Source organism: Streptopelia decaocto, assembly GCF_964273445.1.
Source record: "Streptopelia decaocto genome assembly, chromosome: 25".
NCBI classification, from domain to species: domain Eukaryota; kingdom Metazoa; phylum Chordata; class Aves; order Columbiformes; family Columbidae; genus Streptopelia; species Streptopelia decaocto.
Window position 1 is genome coordinate 3,573,788 of NC_138680.1, and position 17,044 is coordinate 3,590,831.

The window sequence follows — 17,044 nt, forward strand, 5'->3', positions numbered from 1 at the left end:
ACACACCCCCATTGTCTTATAATATTCTCACAACTTGCATTAATGTTATTATTTTGATTTTTTCAGTGCTTGGTGCTACTGCATTCAACCGCTGCCTTGGGGACACACTGGATGCACACAGGCATCCGGGCTTTGCTCCCTCCCCTGCCCACTGACCCCCCCCAAAAAACCCCTTTGCCTTTTGCTTACAGGGACCTCCCGCGTTCAGGGCCTGGCTCGTTCCAGGCACGGCAGATTGTGGGGAAACCGCCTTTGTGCCTTATCTCGGGCCGTTATTTTCCTCCCCCAGCAGCCGATCATCTCAGGATGTGTTTTGCCATTTAGCCCAGCGTTGCAAAACCTCCATCCAGTAAACCTTTCCCCTTCAAGCAAATAAATAAACTCCTGAAAACGGCTCTCGCTTCGCTTCCCCACGCCATCCCCAACCTACACGCCGCAGCCTGGGGATGGGAACGTGGGGAGCGACCGCCCAAACTCATCTCCAACCTCTAGCTGGTCTCCCGAGAAAACAAACAGATCCCTCGTGAAAAACAAGCCAGGCTTTGAAATACTTTCTGTTTCCATCCCTCTGCTGGGAAGGATGTTTGAGGGCTGAGTCCCCGGATGATGTCAATCCATTATGTCAGGGTCTGGCTGCTGGTTTCCAGCCCTGATATCACCCCTTTCCCAGGGAGCGCCCTGGGGACACGCAGGTTTTTCCCCACTTCCCTCCCCGCATCAGCTTGGCTTTCCCAGGACCAGCTCCTTTGCAGACGTGGTTTTTCCAAGCTGCACAATCTCCCTCCACCATCCATGGGCTCCTGCGCCATGAGCTCCTCGCACCGTTCCGGGACGCCATGGGCAACCGTGGCTTGTGGCCCATGGCAAGCAGCTGCCTGCTCCGGCACAGCCAGCCCCACGGAGCCCAGGAGCCTCTTCCCTGGCTGTCGTGTTGGAGATCTGATTGGTTTTTTGAGCCCTGGAATAAATAAGCCCCCGAATGTGCATCTTCGCACGCAGGGGACCGGCTCGCTCAGCCTGCGCTCAGCTGCTCTGTGTGCCACGGACCCCGCACCGGTGATGGCACAGGATCCCCAAATCCTCCTTGCCGGCACCTCCAACGCTTCTCCTCCTGCCCCTGGGAGCGACGCCCCCCTCCAGCACAATGAGTGAGCATCATCAGGACTGTCCCTTGTGTCCCCATCCTTCCGTGACATGAGCTGGGCTCCTCTTCCTAGCGAGGGGTCCTGTTCCTCCAGCACACACTGTGGGGGGCTTGCTCTGATTTCCCCTCCCAGGACCCCCCCGACCCTGTACCCTGGACATGGACCCAGCAGCGCCTGCACCCCCTTCTCCGCGATGTGGCAGCACCGGTGGGACACAGCCCAGGCCACCGCTTCTGGTACAGGGGCAACGCCAACCGCTTGAGAGCTGGGAGCAGCGTGAAGCCACCTGCATGTCGCCCCCGGTCCCCAGCCCTGCCAATGCCTCTGCCTGCACCCCATCCGCGCGCCCCTGCTCCTCCTGGGATGCAGCGCCCACCCTCCGCAAACCTGCGCAGGCTGCGGAAACCGGGCCACTTGAATTATTGCACAAGGACCTGGGGGTCCTGCCAAGTTTCTGGCAGCTCGTCGTCAGCTGCTTCATCGCGGGGGGGGGTTACGCTGAGCCGGTTGCGGGGGCGCTGAGCCCTTGCAAAACCCTGCGCACCGCCTGCCGCCCGCTGCTGCGGGAGGAGGTTGGTCCCTAAAAACCACCTTTCCCATAAAAAACACCCCACGTTGCATGTTCACCGGTGCAGCTGGGCTGGGGAAGGGCGAGGATTTTGGGGGGGCTGCTCCGGAGCTGCAGGAGGCCCTGGATGGACGCCCTGAACCTGCAGCTGTGCTGTCCCCATGGGGAGCGGCTTCCCCGGCTGCCAGGAGCGGGGGCTGGATCCGGGGGGGGTGGTGGGATGCTCGTGGTCCCCACCCCGGGATGGTGGGAGGCAGCTGTGCTGCTGGCGGGGCCTGTCCCGGGGGGGCTGCGCTGCTCCACGCTCCCCCTGGCTGCCCTGGGTGCTCGGCCCTGGGCCAGCATCCCAGTCCTAATAACGTCTGATCCTAGTAACACCAGCATCCCGGTCCTAATTATCCTGGTCCTAATAACAACAACATCTTGGTCCTAGTTATCCTGGTCCTAATGATGCCAGCATCCTAGTCCTAATGATCTCGATCCTAATAACACCAACATCCCAATTCTAATTATGCCAGTCCTAATGATGCCAGCATCCCAGTCCTAATGATCCCGATCCTAATGATACCAGCATCCCGGTCCTAATAATCCCAGTCCTAATAACACTAACATCCCAGTCTTCATAATCCTGGTCCTGATAACACCAGCATCCCAGTTCTAAGAATCTCAGTGCTAATAATGCCTAATCCCAATAACACCAGCATCCCAGTCCTAAGAATCCTGGTCCTAGTAACACCAGCATCCTGGTCATAATAATGCCTGATCTAATAACACCTGATCCTAATAACACCAGCATCCCAGTTCTAATAATCCCAGTCCGTGGGGAGCAGCTGGTGGCCGTGGCTGCCTCTGACATGGGTTGTCACCAGGAATAGCTCTCAGACCTGGTTCTTCCCCTTCTCCTTTATTCAGCTGTGCAGGGCACAGATCCATTTTCCAGCACAGATCCATTTTCCAGGGCAGCCGTGGCTCTGGCAGGGGGAACGGGGCAGTTTGGGTCAATCCCATGCCCTGGTGCCAAGAGATGCTCAGGGGGTTCCTCCCGCATGTCCCCAAGCTGTGGCTGTGACAGAAATTCACCTAAAAGCTGCTCAGAGCCCCTAAAACCATTTTCAAGGCAAAGGAAGGCGGGAGCGGGGAACGAAGAACTGGAACGGAGAATTTTGTTTCTTTAAATGTCATGTGTTTTTTTTTTCTTTTTAAGCTCATTTTTGCACTTCGGTTTGGCGAGGCTGAGAAGACTTAAGTGACAAACCAGCTGTCCCCCCGGCGCAGCGCGGCGCTCGCCCAAGCAGCCACCCACCCACCCACCGCCTCCAGCGCCCCGGCGCCGGCTCGCAGCAGGGACATGGCAAAGCAGAGCCCCCCCAGCACCAAATCCCCACCCCGCAACCCCCAACTCAGCCCCGCGGCCCCAAAATTGGGGTGGGTTGGGGGCTGCTGGCGGGGGCGGCTGCGGAGATATCGGTGATGCTGCTGGAGGGGACGCGGCAACGCTGTGGCTTTTGGGGGTGCTGCGAGGCAAACTTGGCACTTTGAGGGTGCTGCTGGGTGGGTGGGGGTCCCTGCTGCCCCCCTGTTCGCCCCCCATGTGCAGTGGGACCCTTTGTACCCCCCCAGCAAGGCTAAGCCCAGTAGACGGGGACGATGCTGCAGAGGATGCTGATGGTGGTACCCAGGAGGGAGCGATCGGCCAGGGGCAAAGCGAGTTTCTCCTCAGCCTGGGGAGGGGAGAAAAGGGAAAATGAGGCAGCAGCACGATGCTGCACCCCAGTTCTTCATTGAGGGGGGTGCACAAGGCTCTGTGTGCCCCCCATGCCCCGTTCTGCCCCAGCCGGTGCCCACCTGCCGGCGCTGGAAGCTCTCGGCGATGGCATCCAGCCCCGGGATGTTGTCCTTGTCCACGCGGGTGATGTAGCAGGCGCGGTGGAGCTGGGATCTGTAGCTCACCAGCAGCTGTTTGCAGACAGACACACACCAGCTCAGCCCCATCCACCCCCTCCCCGTCCCCCCCCACTTTTGCAGGGCTCCCCGCTTACATTCTTGTAGTCATAGATGACCGTGGCCGGGTTTCCATCCCCGTTATCCAGGTAGAAAGTGGCCGCATCCTCTTCCCAGGCTGGTCCCCTCGTCATCCCCATCCACAGGACCTGGAGGGGACACATAGGGGGAGCTCAGCGCCTGCAGCACCCCCTCCCCGGGGACAACGGGGGGTCCCTACTTACGGCATCGGCGTGTCGCTGGTCGGCGCGCAGCCACATCAGCAGGGCGCCGGCGATGATGACCACCAGCAGGACCACCAGCACCACCGTGATGAGGAGGCACTTGAGGTGGTGGGTGCAGCCCAGGAGCTTGCGGGGCAGGTAGCAGAGCAGGCGGGGGACGAAGCAGAGCGACCGCTTGATGCAGCCGCCGCAGCTGCCGCAGCCGTGGCAACCGCAGCAACTGGGGCATTTGCAGCAGCGGGGCAAGCAGCATTTGGAGCAGCAAAGGGCGCAGGGCCAGCAGCAGCATCCTGGCTTGCAGCAGCCTTTCTCCGGGTCCTACGGGCACGGGAAAAGCAGAGAGACAGGGTGAGGGTGGGAGTTTGGGGATGCAGAGGGGCTGGGGATGGGTTTGCCCCTGCTGCCCCGGAGCTCTGGGGATGCAGCATCCCGCTCCATCGCACCTGTACCGGTGCCTCGCTGGGATAAACTGGACAAAACCCTGTGCTGAGCATCTCTGCTGGGCACAGGGACATCCCCAGTGTGAACGTGTCACCCTGCTGCATGTCACAGGGACTCACCAGCGGCTCTTCAACCACCACCTGCTTCACGCTGCTCTCCATGGCTTCCTCCTCCTCCTCCTCCTCGCAGCCCAGGCTGCCCTGCAGCGCCCAGAGCAAGAGGGTTTTATACCAGGGTGCTGGGGTGGGGAATGGGGTGTCACCTGTGAAGGGGTTGGTGGCTTCGGGGTGCGATGCGGCTCTGGTGATCAATCCACTTCACTTCTGTTTGCCGACCGCCTCCCCGGGGCTGCGCTCCCCTGGGAACCCGCTGGCCAAGAGGCTCCGAGGACACTTGTCCCCAAGCACGGGGACCTCTCTGCTGGCCTGGAGCGCGGTGTTGGGGCCAAAGCAAACCCTCAAGCTGCTCTCCAGGCTGGAGCATCCGGCGATGGCCACAGCCAAGGCGAGACCTGGCCCGGTGCCCGTGTCCCTTCACCGTCTTGGGCACCTGGATTTGCTCAAAGTGGGCGAAGAGCAAACAGGACATCAAAGCTTTCCCACAAACCGCAAAACTGGGGTGGCAGCGGGGTGACCATGGGGTGGGGACACATCCCGGGGGCTCTGTCACCATGTCCTGAGGATGCTCGGGTGCTGCCGGGGTTTGTGTTGCCGGTGTGGGGGTTTTTGGGGCTGGCAGCAGTGCACACAGTGCAAATTTGCTCAAGGTGAGGGGGGTCCCAGCTCCAGCGTGTCACCCGGGGGGCGCAATCAGCAGGACAGGGTGACACTGCTCTGCCTCGGTCTTACCTGGACAAGTAACCCCCTGTTCACTGGGGTGACACAGGGACAGGGCTGGGATGGAGAATTAGGGTGCAGAGCTGCTGGCCTCATGGTGACAAGTGACAGCTTGTGGTTTCCCTCCTGTTCCCAGCAAAGTGTCACCTCCAAGAGCTGTGACCCTCCTCACTGCCTGCGGCAGTGGCTTTGGGGACAACCCCGAGTTAGCGCCTGTTGGAAGGTTAGATCACACTGCTGCTGTGCTCCTGGGGGGATGGATTTGGTCCCCTCAAGGTCTCTTTTCTCCCTCCCAGCCCTGTTGACCCCCCATTCTTGGGTGGAGCATTTGGAGGACCCCCCAAGGATGCTCCTGGCTCCTTTGGAGCAGAGGAGATGGAGCTGCAAGGGATGAGGGACATATGGGGGATACAGGGGAGAGGGGACAGACAAGGGGAGAGGACAAGGATGGGGACGTGTCCTAGAGGGATGGCCCAGACCCTGACTGGGTGCACTGGGGTGCAGAGGGTCCCCCTGACATCTCATCCTCCCTCTGAAAGCAGGAGGGGACATGGGGGGGACAGTGGCCATGCAGCCCCACAGCCTGGTGTGCAATGTGCGCTGCTGCGGGTGCTCCTCGGCTGGGGCTTGTCCTGAGCACACCTACACAAGGGACACATCTGTCCCCAGGGGACATCCCTGGGGCGCCGTGTCACCTCCCCCTGGCACCCCATTTGGCCAGCATGGGGGGAAGGACAAAAGCAGCACTGGGAGGGAAGGACAAGAGCAGCACTCGGAGGTGGGGGCACAAGTTTTATTCTGCAGACAGAGGCGTGAATCCCAAAGCAAATCCCAGGTTTTTATTGCAAGTGCCGTGGGAAAACCGCGGTGCTGAGCGGCTGTGGCTGATGAGCTGTGGAGGAGGAGAGATGCCCGGCAACACCAGGAGCGTGGGGACAGTGACATCCCCACCTCCATGTCCCGTGGGGACAGTGCCATCCCCACCCCGCTGTCCCGTCCCCCAGCTGGTGCTATGCCCAGAACACTGGCACGGTGCTGCAGAGGATGTTGATGGTGGTGCCCAGGAGGGAGCGGTCGGCCAGCGGGATGTCATTGTCCCCCATTGTCCCCTTCATCTCAGCCTGCGGGAGAGAGAACAGGGGGGGCTGCCACCCTTGGCCATGGCAGTGTCCCCTCCAGCTTGTCACCAGCCCCCTCTGCCCATGACACAGGGACACCCAGATGTCCAGCACCCACCTGCCGACGCTGGAAGGTCTCGGTGACAGCGTCCAACCCCGGGATGTTGTCCTTGTCCATGCGGGTGACATAGCAGACACGGTGACGCCAGGACCTGTAGCCGACCAGCAGCTGTTTGCAAGCAGACCAGGGTCAGCTCATCCTTGTCCCTTCTGCCACCACCCCCATGTCGTGCCCTGTCCCCACACACCTTTCCATAGTCGTACACCACCATGGCGGAGGCGTTGAGCCCGTCCCGCACGGCGAACGTCCCTGTCCTCTCCTTCTTGCTCATGGAGAGCTGCTGGGGGGTCCCATCGCCGTCCCGACCGTGGATGGTCATCCGCAAGACCTGCCATGCAGTGGGGGGGGTCAGGCAGCTTTGTGGGGTCTAAACCCCATCCCCGCAAAGCACCAGTGGCCGGTGCTATTCCCAAATGTGTGACCGGAGCCGGTGACACCACGACTCCGTTCCCACCTCACCGTTTCGGCGTGCGTCTCGGTGATGTGCAGCCCCAGGAGGAGGAAGGCGACGATGACCACCACCAGGACCACCACCACCACCACCACGATCAGGAGGCACTTGAGCTGGTGGGGGATGCAGGGCAGGCGGTGGGAGGCCGTGTAGCTCTGGGGGGACACAAGGGAGCACCCACCTGAGCCGCCGGCGTGGGGCTGGGGATGGCACCGGGTGCTCAGCCCCACGGGCTGGGTGATGGGTGCTCCTTACCGGAGGCGCCTCCTCCAGCAGCGGTTCTTTGGAGCTGCCGTCCATCGCTCCCTCGCTCTGGGGCTCCTGTCCCTTTGCCAGACAGCGCCGGGGGATTTATAGGTCTCCTGGGGGGGCAGGGTGGGGGCCACCCCGGCTGCCAAAGTGCCACTTGTGCTGTTTGCTGAGTGGGGAGAGGAGCTGAGGAAGGGGCGTGAAGCCTCCGAGAGCCTTTTCCCGGCATTTGGGAGGTGGCGTGGGGGGGTCAAGGCAAACAGAGCGTGCCCCCGCTCCGCACCCAACCCCTGAGCACCGGGGTGCTGCACCCCTGGTTCCTGCAGCCTTGTGCGTGGGCAGCTGCGTGCATGTCCCCCCCCAGCGCGGGGAAGGAGCTGGCTGGGCTCATTGTTGGCGGGGAGCACCGTGCCTGGGACGGGAGGGACGGCACGGAGGGGACAGACGGGTGGCTGGTGCCAGGGCAGCTGGTGCAGGCGGCACTGCAGCAACAACGGGGCGGCAGAGCTGCGGTGGCATCGCCCCAGCGGGTACCTTCCTGCCCCCCATCCCTGAGCACCCCCAGCAGCCAGCTCCCCCCCAGGGTGCATCCCCCCATTTTCACACCCGCAGAGCGGGCGAGGACCCGCGTCCCCTGGGGTGCTGGTGCTGTCACTCAGCCGCATCCCTCCCTCCTTCCCTCCCTCCTCCCCGCAGCACAGGAGCATGGTGCGCCGCAGAGCAGCGCCTCGCGTTCCGCCAGCCCCCGGCATCGCTGCCCCTCCGCGCTGAAACCGCAGGGGGAGGAAGAAAAGAGAAAGAAGAAGGAAAAATAGAATAAAAGTCTTTGCCGCAGCTCCTGGGCACAGAGGGACCAGCTGCGGGGGCCAGAGCAGGGCTAGGCCAGGGATGGAGCTGCAGCGCGGGAGGAGGATGCCGAGGGACCAGCCCTCCGCTCTCCTCCTCCTCCTCCTCGCCTTGGCCTGGTTCTGGCTGCCAGCGGGGGGTCGCAGGCCCCCCCGGCCACCTCCTTGCCCCCCGAGTTGCTCCTGCACCCGGGACACAGCTTTCTGCGTGGATTCCAAGGCTGTGCCCAAGAATCTACCCCCTGAGATCATCTCGCTGTGAGTACCCCAGCAGCGGGATGGCCATGGGGACCAGGTCGCATCCCCGGGGTTCAGGATGCTGGTTGCTCTGGGGTGACAGGGACAGCCCCTTTCTTTGTGCTGCAAATGTGTGTGTGTGGGCGGGTACGAGCAGTGTGGGGGTCTCTTTGGGGACGGAGCGGGCTGGGGACACCCTGGAGCAGTCCCAGTGTCCTGCAGCAGTGGCACCCGCAGCCATCCATCAGCCAGGGACGGAGCGGGGCTGCAGCCCGTCCCCGCCGCGCTGCCCGTCTGCCGTGACCTTGGGGACCAGAGCCCCAAGGGGACACAGCTGGCGGGTCCTGGTGTCCCAGGAGACACCTGAGCCTTGTATGGGTGTGCATGTGGTGGATGCATGTGGGTGCATATATGTGCATGCCTGTGTGTGCCTGTGCACGCGTGTACATGTTTGTGTGTGCATGTGTATGTGTATGCATGTGTGTACATGTATGTGTGTGTGCATGCATGTGCGTGCATGCGTGTGTGTGCATGTGCACGCATATGCATGCGTGTGTGTGCCTGTGCCCCTCATCTGGGGGCGCCAGGGGACCTGGGTATCCTCCAGATGCTGCTGCAGGATTGAGGACCTTGTCCCCTCCCTGCCACCCCCAGCGTGGGGCATTGCTGCTGGGGACGCTCCCCCAGGCACTGCCCCCGCCCAGCACCCCTCCGTGGTGAGGATGCTGTGGGTGACAGGGACATCGCTGAAGGGCAGGGGGTGGTGGAGCCCCCCGCTGCCGTCCCCTCTCCCACACAGCCCTGAAGCTTCGTGTCGCCGACAGGACAATGGTGAACGCAGCCTTCACGGAGCTCCGCGAGGCGGCTTTCGCCCACATCCCCTCGCTGCAGTTCCTGTACGTCCCCCACGCCGCTGGCCGAGCATCCTGGTGTCCCCCAGTGTCCCTTGTCCCCAGGGTGCTGACACCACCCCCCTCTCTTTGCAGCCTGCTCAACTCCAACAAGTTCACGCTGATCGGGGACGACGCTTTCACCGGCCTCTCGCATCTCCAGTACCTGTGCGTGGGATGGGGACACGGGGACATGGGGGTGACGTGGGGAGGGCAGGGGTATCAGCAGCTGTGCCACCATCCAGGTTCATCGAGAACAACGACATCCAGGCGCTTTCGAAAGCCACTTTCCGCGGGCTCAAGTCTCTGACCCACCTGTGAGTACCGGGGGGTCCTGCGTTCCCTGGGGACATGGGATGGCTTTTGTCCCTTGGCTGTGGCTAGAGCTGTCTCACCCCCAGGTCCTTGGCCAACAACAACCTGCAGACACTGCCCCGGGACCTCTTCAAGCCGCTGGACATCCTGAGCGACTTGTAAGGCTGTCACAGCACCCGGGACACCGGGCTGGGGACAGGGTGATGTTCTGGTGCTCCAGGTTTGGGGTGGGGGTGACTTGGTGACATCCTTGTCAGGGACCTCCGTGGCAACACGCTGGCCTGCGACTGCAAAATCAAGTGGCTGGTGGAGTGGCTGGAGAGCACCAACACCACGGTCCCCGCCACCTTCTGCAGCAGCCCCGGGCAGTTCGAGGGCCAGCGCATCCGCGACCTGGCGCTGGGTGACTTCCAGTGCATCACCACAGGTGAGGGACCCGGGACACCCCCCAACCCCTTCCGGGGTGTCCAGACCCTCATCACTACCTCTTCCCCCAGATTTCGTGGTGCACCAGGTGCTGCCCTTCCAGGCGGTGTCGGCTGAGCCCTTCACCTACGCCAGCGACCTGTACATTGCGCTGGCACAGCCCAGCGCCAGCTCCTGCGCCATCCTCAAGTGGGACTACGTGGAGCGCAAGCTGCGTGACTTCGACCGCATCCCCGGTAAGGCGTCCCCTCCCGGGCTGGGACCCCCATTTTGGGTGATTCGGAGCGATCTGGGGAGGGCACAGCCCCGGTGTGACATGGTTCTGTTTGGCAGCTCACTCGGCCGTGCACTGCAAGCCCATCGTGGCGCAGGACCAGCTCTACGTGGTGGTGGCCCAGCTCTTCGGCGGCTCCTACATCTACCGCTGGGACACGGCCGTGGACAAGTTCATCAAGATCCAAGACATCGACAGCCAGAAGACCCGCAAGCCCAATGACATCGAGGCCTTCCAGATCGACGGCGACTGGTACTTCGTCATCGCCGACAGCTCCAAGGCAGGTTCCACCAGTCTCTACCGCCTCAACCAGAATGGCTTCTACTCCCACCAAGCCCTCCACGCTTGGCACCGCGACACCGACGTGGAATACGTGGAGAACGACGGCAAACCCCGCCTGATCATCTCCAGCAGCTCCCAAGCCCCCGTCATCTACCAGTGGAACCGGGCGCAGAAGCAATTCGCGCCCCAGGGGGAGGTGGGGGAGATGCTGGACGTGCAGATGGTGAAGCACTTCAGGGTGAAACGGGACCAGTTCCTCTGCCTCAGCCGCTACATCGGGGACTCCAAGGTGGTGCGGTGGGAAGGGCAGCGCTTCGTGGAGCTGCAGACGCTGCCGTCGCGCGGCTCCATGGTGATGCAGCCCTTCTCGGTGGGCAGCCGGCGGTACCTGGCGCTGGGCAGCGACTTCTCCTTCACCCACGTCTACCTGTGGGAAGAGGAGAAGCAGAAGTTTGTCAAGTTCCAGGAGCTGTCGGTGCAGGCGCCACGGGCTTTCCGCTACGTGCCGGCCGCCGACGTGCAGCTCCTCCTGGCTCCCAGCTTCAAGGCCAACACGCTGGTGTACCGGCACGTGGTGGTGGACCTCAGCCTTTAGCGGGGATGCAGAACCCGGGGTGCTCGCGGGTCCCCGAGGTGGCTCTTGGTTCCCCTGCCTGAGGACACGCATGCGCCCGCCAGCCCCTTCCTCCCGCCTGCAGCCCCCTCCCAGCCCCCCAAAATTAACCCACGCAGCTGCTGGGGGAAGCCACGGGCCTCAGTTTCCCCCTAGGACTTGTGGTTTCCCCATGAGCAGCACCCACGGCCACCCCTCCAGCAGCCTGGGGGATGCAGGCAGGGGGGTGGGACGCCCCCAGCCCCACAGATCTGTGCCTGTGGGTGTCTGCTTTGCGGTGCTGGCCGGGATGGGGGGGCTGGGGGATTATGGCAGGGGGGCTGGGGACATGGGAATGGGGCGGCAGGCAGGATGTGCACAGGCAGGGACAGGCTGCCTGGGCTGGGTGGGATGTTCCTGGGATACTGGGGTGCTCCCAGGCCGATGGGGTGCTCCAAAGTGCATGGGTTGCCCAAGGTGGATAGGACGCTCTGGGCCAGTGGGATTTTCCAAGGTGGATATAGATGGGATGCCCTGAGGAGGGTGGGATGCTCCAGGCCAGTGGGATTCTCCAAGGAGGATGTGGATGTGATGCCCCAAAGCAGATGGAATACTCAAGGCCAGCAGGATGCTCCGAGGAGGATGCGGATGGGATGCCCTGAGGTGGATGGGATGCCCAAGACCAGTGGGATGCTCTGGGGAGGATACAGATGGGATGCCTGAGGAATGGGATGCTCCAGGCCAGCGGGATGCTCCAAAGAGGATGCAGACGGGATGCTCCAGGCTGGCGGGTTGCTCCGAGGGGGTGTTGTCACCCTCAGAAGCAGGGCTGACCTGTTCCCGTCCCCTCCGTGCACATCCAGCAGGTCCCTCTGCCCACGTCCCCGCGCTGCCGGGCAGGACCCAGCGTACCCGAGGTGTGTGCACCCCCCAAAACGCCCCCCACAATAAACACACCGTGACACCCGGCCCTGCCTGTGTCTGCCTATGGTTGTTCTGTGTCACGTCGCAGCTGGGGATCCCACAGCCCCCCCTTCCTTGCACAAGGCTCAGCAAGCCCAGGAGGGGGAACCTCCTTGTTTTAGGGTCCTCCGTGCCCTATATGTGGCTCATCTTGTTCTTTTTTTGCTGTAGATGCCCACGGTGGGGGGAAGCAGGAGGTGTTTCCCCAGGGAGGGGAGTCCCAGCTGGATCCTATTGCACCTCAAACTGCACCAGCACCCGTGCAGCCACCCGTCTGGTTTTCCAGGGGAGCATTTCCCTGTCCCCCAGCTATATTATTAACACGTATTTGAAAAACCACCAATTAAACTCACAAATAAAGATCCTCTCATAGGTAACAGGCGCCCCGGGGGCACTGCCGGTTTTTTGGGAGCTGGGTTTGACCTGAAACTGCAGGACCTGAAACTCCTGGCTGGGAAATGGCAGATTTTAAGGCATGGGGAGCAGTGCAGAGGGGTGCTGGCACCCCAAAAGTGCCTGCAACTGGGGTGCAGGGTGCCCTGGGGGTGCATGGCCAAGGGGGCTCTGAGCCCTGCTCTGGTTCTGGGAAGAGCAAACAGCTTCTATTTTCTCCCGAGCATCTTGCAGGGATCCGCACCCGCCGCAGAGCCCTGGCCCCGGTTCAGCAACGCTCCTGAGCGGGCGCCTGAGGTTAATCGCGCATGTAAACCCAAGCAAGGCGCGCCGGGGAGGGGATTTTGTGGAGGCTGAGGCTAAACCCCACTGAATCAACACGCCGGGGTGGTGTCAGCACATCTGACTCCCTTGGCATGACCCGGCAGCGCTCCCACCTCCGCCCAAAGCCCCGTTTGCCCGCAGCCCTGCCTTCCCTGACCTCTCGCACCCCCGGTGTTGCAGTGGGGTGCTCAGTGCGCCTTGTGCTGTACACGTACCCCACCCGGGCATTAACAAAAAACCCAACAAAAAACCCAACCAAACAAAAACCATGCAAACAATAAAACAAACAAACAAAAAGAAGGCCCTAACATCACACAAAGGGGTTTTCCCTCTAAAAAAAAAACAATTTAAAAACACAACTATTCGTGGGGGACCGCTTCGCTATGCTTGCGGGCCCCCGTTGCCCTTTTAAGGCCCGCCGTTGCCCTTTTAAGGCCCGCCGTTGCCGTTTGAAGAGCGGGCGGTGGGGACCGTTGCGGCGCACGCGCGGGGCGCGCGGCTGCAACATTTAATTTGTTGCATTAATTTCCGGCGAAGTGGGGGGGGTTGGGGGGCTTTTTTGGGCGGGGGGGACCTGAGGGGGGTACAAGGCGGATTTGCAAGCCCAGGGCTCCCCGGCACCGCCCGGGGTTGCGGGCCCCCCCGCATCATGGTGACCTGGGTACTCAGCCGGCTGATTGTGTGAGTGCGGGACGGGGGGGGTCCCGGTGCGGGGGGTTGCATGGGAAAAGGGGGGGTTCCGGGTGGTGGCCATTGTGCGGGGGTCAGCTGCGGGGCTGGGGTTGGCAAGGTGAGGGTTCCCCGGGAGCTGAGCGCAAAGCCCCACCGGGGGTCGCTGTTTAACGGGAGCCCCCCCGGGGGTCCGTGTGCCCGTCCCGCTGGGGGGTGCTCAGCAGAGCCGCCCCACGCAGGAATTGTTGGGGGATGCGCTTGTATGGGGGCAGCCAGGCCCCCTCACCCGGACATGGGTGTCGTGGTCGCGGAGCGGCTGTCACCCCCCCGCCCGTCCCGGCGACAGTGAGCGTGTCCTGGGGTCACCCCCTTGCACCCCTGGGCTGGGTGGCTGGTGGCCAAACACACCCGAGCGGTCCCTCGTGGGGTCCCCACGGCCCCGTCCGCCCCGCGGGGTGGTCGCGGTGAGCGGGTGGGTGACCCCCCCGCCGGTGCCCCGGGCTGAGTCACCGCAGCACGCGGTGCGTGTTTGGGATGGCAGCGCCCGCGCCGCGGGGGGGTCGGGGCCGCTGGCAGGGACACCGCCGGGACACCGCTCCGTTCCAGGCTGCTCTTCGGGATGCTCTACCCCGCCTACGCTTCCTACAAGGCTGTGAGGACCAAAAACATCCGGGAATATGTGAGTAGCGTGGCTGGGGGGGCCGGGCCCTTCCCGGGTTCCAGCGTGACGGGCTCGCCCCCTCCCCGCAGGTCCGCTGGATGATGTACTGGATCGTCTTTGCGCTCTTCTCGGCCACCGAGACCTTCACCGACCTGCTCATCTCCTGGTGAGGCTGGGGTGGGGTGAGGGTCTGTCGGGCTCCCCGTGCCCGGGGAGGAAGGAAGGGGGTGTCTCCCCCCTCTGCCTGCTAGAAGAGGGCTGTGGGTGGCTATTGCATGGGGAAGAGGCACCAACCCTCCTGCAAGGGACAAGGACGTGCCTTTGGCCCTCCCCCCAGCATCTGCTTGCCCCCCCTATTTGGCAGGTTTCCGTTCTACTACGAGATGAAGATGGCTTTTGTCATCTGGCTGCTCTCCCCCTACACGAGGGGCTCCAGTCTGATCTACCGTAAATTTGTGCACCCCACGCTGTCCCGCAAGGAGAAGGTAAGAGCTACCTGGCTCTGGGGGTCCCGTGTGCCCTGGGTGGGGGGGGTTCAGGACCCTGGGATGCCCCAGGACAAGATGCACTTAGCACCGCCGCGGTTGTCCCGGCAGGAGATCGACACGTACATCGTCCAGGCGCGGGAGCGCAGCTACGAGATGATGGTGCGATTCGGCAAGAGGGGCCTCAACCTGGCGGCCACGGCCGCGGTCCAGGCGGCCACCAAGGTACCGGGGACGGGATGCTGGGTGTCCCCGAGGATGCTCCGACCTCGGGGATCGGGGAGGAAACTTCCACCCAAGCATGGGTGCTCTTGGTGGTGTCACAGCCCTGCCTGGTGCAATGGCATCACCCTGGGTGTCCCCAGCGCTTTGCTTTTTGCCCTGGGGGGGGCTCATTTCCATCCTCTCCATCCCCCCCCAGAGCCAAGGCGCGCTGGCCGGGCGGCTCCGCAGCTTCAGCATGCAGGACTTGCGCTCCATCCCCGACGAGACCCCCATGCACTACCGGGACCCCCTGTACCTGGAGGAGCAGGAGAGCCGCCGGCAGCTGCTGGGTGAGCCGGGGGGCAATCGCAGCGCTTTGGGGCTCCAGTGATGCTCATGGGGCGGGGGGGGGCTGTGATGTGAGCTGGTGCGTCCCCCACCTCCCAGCGCACAGCCCACCCTCGGCTGCCCGGCGGTACGACAGCGAGACGGAGGACGAGGAGTTCTGGTCGGACTCGCCGATTTTTCCGGAGCCGTCGCCCCGCCAGAGCCTGCGCGCAGCGAGGAGGGCGGCGCCGAGCAAAGAGGTACCGTGGGGACTGGGGGCGGAAATTTGGGGATGTAATGCTGGGGCAAAGGGGCCCTGAGCCATCCATCCCCCTGCCCAGGGCTCTTCCCGAATCCTGCGCAGCCGGATCAGGAGGAAAGCGGCTCCGCCGGAGCAGGACAGCTAACGTCCCCGGGGAAACCCGCCACCCGAGTCTTAACGCCAGTTTGCTGCTGCAGCACCAGGAGGGAGCCACGGTTTGTGCCCCCCCACAACCAGTCCTGGGGAGGGGGCTTCTCCCCCTGAATCACACTGTAAATCCCTTTTCTGACCTCTCCATCTGCACTGTGCACCTCTGACTGCCCCGCGGAGGGGAGGGCGGCTCGGTCCCCTTCCCAGGTACCGCTGCTGCAGGTCAGCGCCGGCGCCTCTCCCGTGGGGTCCGAGCCCCCCCATTCCTCCCGCCTCATGAACACTACGGGCTCTGCTGGCCCCCCCTCCTGCTGCCACGATGCCTTAGTCCCCACACCCCCATCCTCCCAGCGAGGGGACGTGCCTTGTCCCATCTGTCCCCTGAAACCAAAGACACAGTCCCTTGGCCAGCACCCCCCAAACTGCAGACTGACCCCTACCCCATACTTGAAACCGGGGTACCAGTGCCTGAGCGTGCCCTGCCCGGCACCACGCGGCTTTTAATGTTCTCCCAGACAAGGGGGTTTTGTACGTGGAAAAATAAATGTTATTTCAGACTTTCAGAACTGGGAGTTTTGTCCCTTTTGCTGTCCCCTTCCCCAGGCTGCGTGGGTACCCCCAGGGTGCTGGGGGCTGCGGGAGGGTGCAGGTTGGTCTCTGTGGGTGCTGGGGTGTATCTGAGCCCTTGCAGTAGCCGTGTCCCCCACGGTGTGGCAGCAGCAGCTGGGACACACAGCCAGGGCTGCAGACAGATGTCCCCACCCTGGCCACCATCCTGACTTGTCCCCGTGGCCGTGGGCAGCTGGCCTGTCCCTGCCAGGGCTCCCCGGTCCCACCCGGGGGTCTCAGCTCCCTTTGTCCTTCCCCTGGGGACTCGTCCCCTGCACAAAACCTCTGTGGGCAGGCAGGGTGGCACAAGGTGACAATGCTCGTGTTGCCTCTCCTGTCCCCCGGTGCCCTGCTCTTTGGCATCAATCCCCTCGCTCCCAATCCTTCCTGCCCTCACCCCTCGGGCCACCTTTATTTTTAGCCCCTGGCTGATGTTCTTTTTTTGCTTTGGGGGGGGTCTTCCCAGGGCAGGGAGAGTGTCTGTCCCCCCCAGGGAGCCTGGCCAGGGTCAGGCAGGGGTGTTGGAGCAGATTAGGTGGAGGTGGCTGGATTAAACCAAGTAAAACTGTCTCAGAGATGATTATTTAAAGCAGCGGAGAAGGAAGGCTGGGTGGGGACAGCGCAAGGGCCAAGGGGGCTGCCCGTAATCCCCCTAAAGCTGCTTAGGGAACGCGGTTCCTCCAAGGATACAGCCTGGGGTACTGCAGCTGGGTTCTGGGGTTCCCCAAAGATGGGGGACAGCAGCGCGGTGTCCCCAGGGCTGGTTGGGGACACATGGTGAGTGAGACGGCAGCTGGAGCATCGTCCGTCCCCAGGACGGGAGGTCAGCGCCGACCGCTGTCCCTTGGGGAAACTGAGGCACAACACAAGCGACTTCAAGCTGGGAAGGGAACCAGGAGTCCTGGCGCCTGGCCCCTTTTGGCAAGTATGTTCCCCAGGGAAAGACACCCAAGGAGGGGACCGAAGCTGCCCGAGGTGG

At 63.0% G+C, this 17,044-nt stretch overlaps 4 protein-coding genes across 5 annotated transcripts; 2 read left to right on the top strand and 2 right to left on the bottom strand.

Moving 5' to 3' along the window:
* Window positions 1–3,338: 3,338 nt before the first annotated feature.
* LOC309450056 (surfactant protein C-like) lies at window positions 3,339–4,540 on the bottom strand (the record flags this gene model as incomplete). Its single annotated transcript, XM_082072695.1, has 5 exons — window positions 3,339–3,434; window positions 3,559–3,669; window positions 3,753–3,863; window positions 3,939–4,256; window positions 4,499–4,540. The coding sequence occupies 5 exons, from the start codon at window positions 4,538–4,540 to the stop codon at window positions 3,339–3,341; spliced, it is 678 nt and encodes a 225-aa protein (XP_081928821.1).
* A 1,685-nt stretch (window positions 4,541–6,225) lies between these two features.
* On the bottom strand, window positions 6,226–7,234 carry LOC309450074 (surfactant protein C-like; the record flags this gene model as incomplete). The annotated part of the gene is made up of 5 exons (XM_082072732.1): window positions 7,161–7,234; window positions 6,914–7,060; window positions 6,642–6,782; window positions 6,452–6,562; window positions 6,226–6,336 (listed from the first exon to the last, which is right to left on the bottom strand). The coding sequence occupies exons 1-5, from the start codon at window positions 7,203–7,205 to the stop codon at window positions 6,226–6,228; spliced, it is 555 nt and encodes a 184-aa protein (XP_081928858.1). The 5' UTR covers window positions 7,206–7,234.
* Window positions 7,235–7,979: 745 nt separating this feature from the next.
* On the top strand, window positions 7,980–11,301 carry LGI3 (leucine rich repeat LGI family member 3). Its single transcript, XM_082072817.1, has 8 exons — window positions 7,980–8,257; window positions 9,061–9,132; window positions 9,223–9,294; window positions 9,372–9,443; window positions 9,528–9,599; window positions 9,699–9,868; window positions 9,939–10,103; window positions 10,201–11,301. The coding sequence occupies exons 1-8, from the start codon at window positions 8,043–8,045 to the stop codon at window positions 11,016–11,018; spliced, it is 1,656 nt and encodes a 551-aa protein (XP_081928943.1). The 5' UTR covers window positions 7,980–8,042; the 3' UTR covers window positions 11,019–11,301.
* Window positions 11,302–13,258: 1,957 nt separating this feature from the next.
* REEP4 (receptor accessory protein 4) lies at window positions 13,259–16,016 on the top strand. Of its 2 annotated transcripts, none has more exons than XM_082072822.1 (8): window positions 13,259–13,376; window positions 13,974–14,046; window positions 14,118–14,194; window positions 14,393–14,513; window positions 14,625–14,738; window positions 14,935–15,067; window positions 15,165–15,304; window positions 15,386–16,016. In XM_082072822.1, exons 1-8 carry the CDS (start codon window positions 13,345–13,347, stop codon window positions 15,449–15,451), a joined length of 756 nt encoding a protein of 251 aa, XP_081928948.1. In that variant the 5' UTR covers window positions 13,259–13,344; the 3' UTR covers window positions 15,452–16,016. The 2 variants fall into 2 exon arrangements, with proteins under 2 accessions (XP_081928948.1, XP_081928949.1); XM_082072823.1 differs by having other exon boundaries at window positions 13,359–13,376; window positions 13,909–14,046.
* The last annotated feature ends 1,028 nt before the right edge of the window (window positions 16,017–17,044 follow it).

What these genes read in the sequence shown, in the direction of transcription:
- LGI3 (XM_082072817.1), top strand. Translation starts at nt 8,043, where the DNA reads ATGGAGCTGCAGCGCGGGAGGAGGATGCCGAGGGACCAGCCCTCCGCT. An exon ending in CTGGACATCCTGAGCGACTT is followed by an intron (nt 9,600 to 9,698) that starts GTAAGGCTGTCA and finishes CATCCTTGTCAG; the next exon opens with GGACCTCCGTGGCAACACGC. An exon ending in TGACTTCGACCGCATCCCCG is followed by an intron (nt 10,104 to 10,200) that starts GTAAGGCGTCCC and finishes TCTGTTTGGCAG; the next exon opens with CTCACTCGGCCGTGCACTGC.
- REEP4 (XM_082072822.1), top strand. Translation starts at nt 13,345, where the DNA reads ATGGTGACCTGGGTACTCAGCCGGCTGATTGT. An exon ending in GTACTCAGCCGGCTGATTGT is followed by an intron (nt 13,377 to 13,973) that starts GTGAGTGCGGGA and finishes GCTCCGTTCCAG; the next exon opens with GCTGCTCTTCGGGATGCTCT. An exon ending in CCAAAAACATCCGGGAATAT is followed by an intron (nt 14,047 to 14,117) that starts GTGAGTAGCGTG and finishes CCCTCCCCGCAG; the next exon opens with GTCCGCTGGATGATGTACTG.